The sequence below is a fragment of the Rutidosis leptorrhynchoides genome, chromosome 2 (genome assembly GCF_046630445.1).
Source record: "Rutidosis leptorrhynchoides isolate AG116_Rl617_1_P2 chromosome 2, CSIRO_AGI_Rlap_v1, whole genome shotgun sequence".
NCBI lineage: Eukaryota > Viridiplantae > Streptophyta > Magnoliopsida > Asterales > Asteraceae > Rutidosis > Rutidosis leptorrhynchoides.
This window is the reverse complement of record NC_092334.1, coordinates 140,442,950-140,450,855: the sequence shown is the minus strand read 5'-3', so window position 1 is coordinate 140,450,855 and position 7,906 is coordinate 140,442,950. Positions and strand designations below refer to the sequence as shown.

The 7,906-nt window shown below is 32.9% G+C and overlaps 1 protein-coding gene across 1 annotated transcript; it reads left to right on the top strand.

The window, feature by feature from the left end:
- The first annotated feature begins 3,048 nt into the window (after positions 1–3,048).
- Positions 3,049–6,982, top strand: LOC139891449 (gamma-glutamylcyclotransferase 2-2-like). The gene is made up of 9 exons (XM_071874418.1): positions 3,049–3,248; positions 3,985–4,119; positions 4,214–4,290; positions 4,407–4,463; positions 4,552–4,608; positions 4,713–4,753; positions 4,919–4,990; positions 5,083–5,162; positions 6,584–6,982. Exons 2-9 carry the CDS (start codon positions 4,011–4,013, stop codon positions 6,763–6,765), a joined length of 675 nt encoding a protein of 224 aa, XP_071730519.1. The 5' UTR covers positions 3,049–3,248; positions 3,985–4,010; the 3' UTR covers positions 6,766–6,982.
- Positions 6,983–7,906: the final 924 nt, after the last annotated feature.

The window sequence follows — 7,906 nt, the reverse complement described above, 5'->3', positions numbered from 1 at the left end:
CAACTTCTATATTATGGGATCATGCAATCCTTTTGCACGGCATATTTATCCCATCAACGCCTATTTGTTCCTCATGCTTCGGTGACCCTAAGTTCATGATTTCCAAATCAAGTCGTCCTACTTGTATAGATATGTAAACTCAACATACAAGTGGTTAGGTGACCTTTATCCCACAAGTGTGAGAAATTTACCTTAATCATATTAGTTTGCTCATAACGGTTAGGTGACCTTTATCCCATTATAAGTTCCCTAATATTTTTAAGTGTCATACAATAGGATGACGTTTGAACTTGTTGACCTAGTGTAAAGGGTTTTAAGTTTCCTTTAATTCTAGTTTGAGAAAACATTTGTGCCATACACTAACATGCATTTAGTGTGTGGTTCATGTGAAAATCCATTTTTCATATTATGTAATTTAGCCAATTACTTGATATAAACCGTTTTATATATGTGATCATTTTCTTGTTCTTAATAACCATTTATTAAGGTCTTTTGCCACTTTTAATTTAACCAATTAAATTTGTCGTTTTGCATGTTGTTAACTATTTGTAATTTAACCAATTAAATGTAGTTTTGCTTGTTGTTAACTTGTGTGATAACTTGTAGTAACCAAACATACAAATCATAATCAAACAACACAACCATGCATGCAAAACAATTATGTTCACAATCAAGCCTTTTGGTAAGCATTTTGTTTATCCGAAAACAAAATGCCACCGGGTAATGAGTCATAACACAAAGTAGGAGATTTTACATCTCCCACTAAATCTTGCATCCAAATACAATCTTCTTGTGTTCTTCAAGTCTTCAACATCTTCATCATTTTACAAAATATATCCTAATACATTTTGTCTAAAAATGAAATTACAACCTAATCTATTTTACATACCAAATATAAAACAAATTACATAACCAAAATAATATTATTACAAACCAATTGAATAAATATTACAACCACATGAATAATTAATTATTACATACCAAATGAATAATACAAATCATTCAAACACACATGCATTCAAACATAAGGTCAAGGCATTGATTGTGAACTACAACATATGAACAAATATGACCAAAATGGAAGAGCCCAAACCCATTTTTGGAGCTTCCAAAATCGGCCAAACATCAAACCCACCAAAAAAATCAAAGTTTTTGCATTTTACTTGCATGCATGTTCATAAAATGCAAAAATATAGTGGGTATAAGGAATCATCTCGAAGCATATTTCATCAACTTCGGCTCTAGATACCATTGTTGGGATTTAACAAGTTTCATAATACTTTAAATCTTTTAAGAAACAAATTAAAGCGGAAGCATGTAAGTATTACCATTTAAAACTTGTATTTCTTTAACCAATTAAAGTTAAACCCAATTAGGATCAAGTTATGAAATATGCTTACAAACTACAAGTATGAAAAGAGATTATACCTTCTCCAAGCTAGGTAGTAAGTGATGAAGATGATGATGATGAATGGAGCTCCAAAACAATGAAACCTCAAGTTGTTATACCCCAAGCTAACCACCAACACCCTTGCCTTTAGTTAGGATTTTATTTATACTTGAAGATTGCTTGAAAAAAAAATGAAATGAATCCCTTTTGAGCTCCTAAAGGCCACGGCCTAGACAGCAATGGAAGAGGGATTGTGCAGTTTTTTTCAAGTTGTTTTGATGTGTTTTCTATGTATGTTAAGTCTCCAAGATGTCTTGGTACTTATGCATATGGAGAATGAGAATGTTTTTGACCAAGAAAGGAATCTAGTGCATGTGAGCTTCAACTCCCATGCCACTCTCATTAGTTATAAAATTAATTTTATAAAAGTTAAATTTTATAAAATTTGTTTTATAAAACTTCCATATTAATATTTATGTACATTATATTATATAAAACCCATTTATATAAAATGTAACATAAATTTATTAATTATTTAACCTATAAATAATTAAATCCATATTATATAAATTATTCCATAATTTATATATATACACATCAAGTAATATTTAAGAAAATCATTTTTTTCTTAAAGTTCAAGTGTCGCGTATTTAATCAACGATCCATTCGCTAAGATCAAATACGAATAAGGTGTCGGTAAGCTTGTTATTGGGTATGACCCGACTTGGATCATAACACATTAGCCACATTAATTAAATATGTCTCTCGGGCATACGAAAAACCTTCAAATATAACATATAATATAATATATACAAATATGAATATATATTATATTACTATATATTTTGAACTTCATAAAATTTGAGTTGACTACAAAAAATTTTTATGGAAAAAAAATCAGAATTTCTCGTTTATATTAAAGATTGTAGATGAAAATTTATATTTTCATTAACTTTATATTGCGCTAATTATTTGTTTTCTTCTTCTTTTTATTATAACTCGAATTCAAATTTGAAATTATAAAATATTAATATTATATTATAATTAGAATATAGAAAATAAAATTTATTTAAATTTAAATCAAATTTAATCTAAAAATACGGATTAAAAGAAACATCGGACCATGCACGAATCCTAAAAATCATCAAGATTACATGATACATTGGATTTGATACATAGTTACATACATACATACATCCATCCATCCATGATGACATATAAATGAATGGCATAATAAGGTAAATAGTCCTATAAGACCACTCCCAACCGTCCGCCCTCACCCATGTCATCCCCTCATTTCTTCGAGGGCTCCATTGGCATTCACCCCGTCATCGGCCGCCCTCAACCGCCCTCAAGCACTGCGTACTCGTTCATGTCATCCCATAGCATATTTGATGACAGTGGAGAGAGATTTTGTGCAACAATTACTTGTACAAGAGCAAATAAACTTGTACTTTAATTTATTTAATTAATTTTGTGGAGTATAGAATGAGGAGAGAGTATGTCATGGTTGGTAGTGGTTTGTTATGGGAGTGTTATGGGAGGAAGTGGTGAGAAAAGAGGAGAGAGAAAGCTGATGTGGCGCTGAGGAAGTGCCGTGACGACGTCATGGTTGGAGTGGTCTAAATAGTCCTTATTCTTACATTCTACCTTGCCTACCACCCTCCCGGCGCTATACACAGAAAGAGTGTCTCTTTCATCGTCGCCGGAAACCTAAAATAATATCCTAAAAACCCTCGTTCCCCATTTTCTCTGTTTCTAACAACCTTTTATCTCTTCAAATTCATCTGACGATCAATCGAATCTCCTCAAATTCGTCAGATTTGTTTCGCACATTACACTTCGCTCTTCAATTTATGTAAGCAATTAATCAGTTGATCAATTCAATTAATCCGCGTTTACGATACGTGCAGTATGTTTATACGTGTATTATGATGATTATTTATTTATATTATATATGTATGTATATACTCGTGTACGTGTCTATAAATTTGTTGGATCTGGTATCTACTTCAGCTATTTTGGATTCTATTTGATATCTTCGATCTATATATATTTATCTCTATAAATGATTATTATATTTTTATTTATTTGGAAACTTTTCAAATTAAGGAAATTAGTTGATTACAGTAAATATCTATATTTAGGGTTTGGTTTTTGAAAAACCCCTAATTGGATTTGGATTCAGTGATTAAACAAGCTCCGATTTTTAGAAGGAAAATGATTTATATTAAGTATTTATTCTTATTTTTGGATGGATGATTGATTGATTACTGTTGTTAAGTTGCTGCTAGATGTTGGCAACGTCACTATCATTCATGGAAAGTAATATGTTAGATATAAGAAGTCAAATGTTGCCTTTTCATTTGAGTTGAATGAGTTTATTGATATTCTAATGGAAGCTAATTGATATGAGTGCCATTTAGGAAGTGGTAGTCACGTTACTTTAAAAAAGTCAAACGATATGTTAGTCGAAAATGGGTAGCGTTGGTAACTAATATGGCCAATTTAAGCTTCTTAATTACGTGTTGATAATTAACGCGCTTTTGACAATACAAAGCATCATTAGTGTTTTAACTTTTCATTATCAACAGCTAGTAGTTTGTGAAGAGTTGGAATCATGGTTTTCTGGGTGTTTGGCTATGGCTCTTTAGTCTGGAACCCTGGGTTCGAGTATGATGAGAAGATGATAGGATGTATTAAGAACTATCGACGTGTGTTTGATCTTGGTAAGCAAAATTGTCCACTCAAGTCATTGGTTACTTTTCTTTTATATGTACCTTAATTATAATCTGAAATAAAAATGGTATTATTATGTCACAGCATGCATAGATCATAGAGGTACGATTGATCACCCTGCGAGAACGTGCACACTTGAGTACAAGGAAGGAGCCGTCTGTGTAAGCCTTACTTTGAACATTTTTGGGTTTTCTTCTTTTGATCTTGTACAAATGTATTATATATTCTGTTTTGAGATCATCTTAAATGCTAATTTCTAACCTGGTTTTTGTTTCAGTGGGGAACTGTGTATTGTGTTAGAGGAGATGAAGAGAAGGAAAGGTTGGCAATGGCGGTATGTATTATAAGCTTTCATTTTGTAACAATCAAGACTTTATCGAAGTTTAAGAACTTACATAGAAAGCTTCTATTTTGTTTTTCAGTATTTAGAGAACAGAGAATGTGAGTACGATCAGAAGACGACTGTAGACTTTTTCAAGGTAAAAATACTTACAAGCTCTATATATACGTTTCGTTTATTATTTTAAATATCAATATTTTTGTCTCTATATGTATCTGACAATTATGTTGACTTGTGATTCAGGATGGGGAGATTGACAAGCCTACGTTATCAGGAGTTATGGTGTAAGTTGCTATTTAATATACTATGTTTCTTTTCTCCTTTTAATTAGCATAAGAGACCTGCAACTAGATATTAATCTTTCTTAATTCAATGTGAATAAGTCCCATTAACACAAGACACACAAAACTGAAAATGTCGAAATAAGATGGTTGTTTTGCTTGCTGCAGCTTCACTTCAACTCCAGATAAGGAATCAAATAAGTACTACCTTGGACCTGCACCTTTGGAGGATATGGCAAGGTAACATGCTTACCATTTTTGTATTATTCATCATATTTACATTCTAATAAACCTTTGCATGGCCTGTTTTTCTAATTCTTGTTAACTGTCAGACAAATTGCAACTGCTTCTGGCCCTTGTGGAAACAACAGAGACTATATTTTCTTGCTGGAGAAGGCAATGTTTAATATAGGTAAGCTGTTCATTCTATACTTTATACTACTATAAAATTAAATGAGGGATTAGGATGATATGTATTGAAAAAGAAACAAGAAATTGAAGTACTCCTTAAACCCATTTCGTTGTTTCTTCCACCATCACCTTCACTTTGCTGCTGGTAATTTCAGCCATTTTAACATTTTTTTTCTTTTAATATTCTCCATTTGGAATTACTTTATGTTAAAATTTGTTTTTGCCCCACTGTATACATGTTTATCATTCTTGATAACCAAAGCAGGATAAAGATAGCTTTTCCATTTCTTTCATCATCACCAGTAATCATTAATTCTTGATTATCTTAAAAGCATCTCAAACCATTCCATTTTTCTTACATCCCATGAAAATTACAATAATGTTGATTTCAATATGTCAAACTAGACTTTTTTCTCTTTTTATTTATTTTTTATAATTTTTTCTTGTTTGGTATTATATCAGTACAAAACTTTGGTTAGGTATGTTAGGTAACATGTCAAAATGAGTGATTCTTTTGTATGGGTTTGGTTGACCAAACATTTCGTCCCAAAGTTTTGAATTTTTTTAACAAATAACCATCCAGACAAATATGGTTACCGAATTTATATTTTTTAATTCTAATATAATTCTTTAGAATCAATATTGGCACCAAAGAGCTTATAGCCTAACGGTATGTGAGGAGCCTCCTCAACCTTGGTTGAGGTTGGGGGTTCAAGCCTCGTATTGGGCATTATATATTCATGCGTATATTTGTATTGGGTGTGTGAGTTTGTCTTTAGAAAAATGCCCTTTGGCCAACTTCTATCCCATTTGACCCTTTAAGTTAGTTTTGACGTGTTAGCAGTGTTGTAAAAGTTGGTCGACTTGGCCGACGCGTCGTTTTTTTGGGTTCTCCGTCCCGTTTTTTCTGAAAACGACTCAAAAGACGGTTAAAGCTAAAAGTTTGGTCAAAGTTGGTCAAAAATGGTCTAAATCAGTCAAATTTTCGTCAAGATGTGATATGTTTTAAAATTAGGGTTTGTTTTCATTTTTTGGGCCGCTCTTTTCTCTGTGTCCTTACTAATTATGTACTCGGTAACATTAATTGAGTTTGAAGTTTGATTGAATTTAAATTCAAGTTCTTATTTAAGAAATTTATGGTACAGAATCAACTATTTTATACATATATAAATATATATTTAAGAAATTATTAATAAAGTCAACGTTGGTCAACGACCGATGCGTCGCCGACGCGTCCCCGACTCGGCCGACGCGTCCTTTTTAGGTCTCGACCGATGCGTCCCCGACTTGCGACTTTTACAACCTTGACTGTTAGAGACAGAGTGTTGAGATATAATAAACTGAGTATTAATCTTGTAACTTGTAATGTCTTGTGTTATTGTACTTTTAACATAGATATGTGTTGCATGTATAATAAAACAGGTCATGAAGATGACATGGTGATAGAGTTGGCTAATGAAGTTAGAAAAGTAATTGAATTAAAAGGTCTAGGAATGCCAAAAGAGAACAGCAGTAGATTAACAGGGCCTTCTCTTAAACCAAAATCCCCCTTGTCCCCTCATAAGCTGCTGCGCCTCCCAGAAGCAATTGCCACCGACACTTAAGGCTGCAGTATTAACTGTGTTTACTTATCTCTACTGAATCGACTGGCAATAAGACGACACTTGTAGCGCACTTACTCCCTTTTGTAGTATGTTAACTGAATCTTTGAAGGTTCATTTACTATGTTAGTCCTGGTACTTTCTTTTATTGTATGCAATAGAATCGAATGATCATATTTCAAGTATAGAGTTGTAATGCTTTAATGCAAGTTTACATCTACATGTTTGTTTCTCAAATGCATGCTTGAATGTGTTTTTATTTTTAAAATTGGTTGGTGTGAAACGTTTGTACCATGAACCGTGGTGAATCTGAAAAATTTGCATGCCGCAAGGCTCAGCCATTGTGGACCACCTCATGGTTACAGAAGAACAAAAGACTCCAAGTTGTGTATGAAAACTTTGGTCACCGTGGATCATGGCCATAGAGCTACCGATCAGTGGCTATATTATCTTACAATCTGGACCACCTCCTTCGGAGGTGTTCTAGGCTCCAAGTTTGCTGGTGGACCACCTTGCTGCAGAATCAGTATAAAAATCCGATTTTGTGCCTGGCTGGTCCTATATCTTTGTTATTATTATTATACCTTAATATCATAGTTCGGGTTTTGGATTTGGTTTGCGGTGAGCTGTTGTCGTTTGCGGTGGTTGGGTGACTCCTAGTTCGGGTTTTGGATTTGGTTTGCTTTGGGCTATTGTCGTTTGTTGGATCTTTAGTGTGGTCTGAAGGCAGCCTTGGTGTTGTTAGGACATTGGAATCTCGATTGGTGTTTAAATTGTTTGTTCGTTTGTTTGGTGGTGCCGTTCAATTAGATGATTGTGATTGGTTTTGTATGTATTTGGATGGTTAGGATTTGTTCATTGGTTTGGTAATTAGTTTAGTGATTGTGAAATATATTTTAGATGTTTTTCAAGAGATTGTTGAGGTCGGTCTGAGTAAGTTGTAATGCAGTTTGATCTTCGGAATTCTCAGAGTTTAAATTCTTTTTTATTCTCAAAGAAAGAGCATATTAATTTCATGAGTAATTTTTTGATATCAAGATTAATTTATTTGAGCTATATGGTATTTTACCTAACCCAAGTCTCATTATATATTACATTTTCTTTAAAAAGGAGTCTTTCGGCTTTTGGCTACAAAAGGTGATAT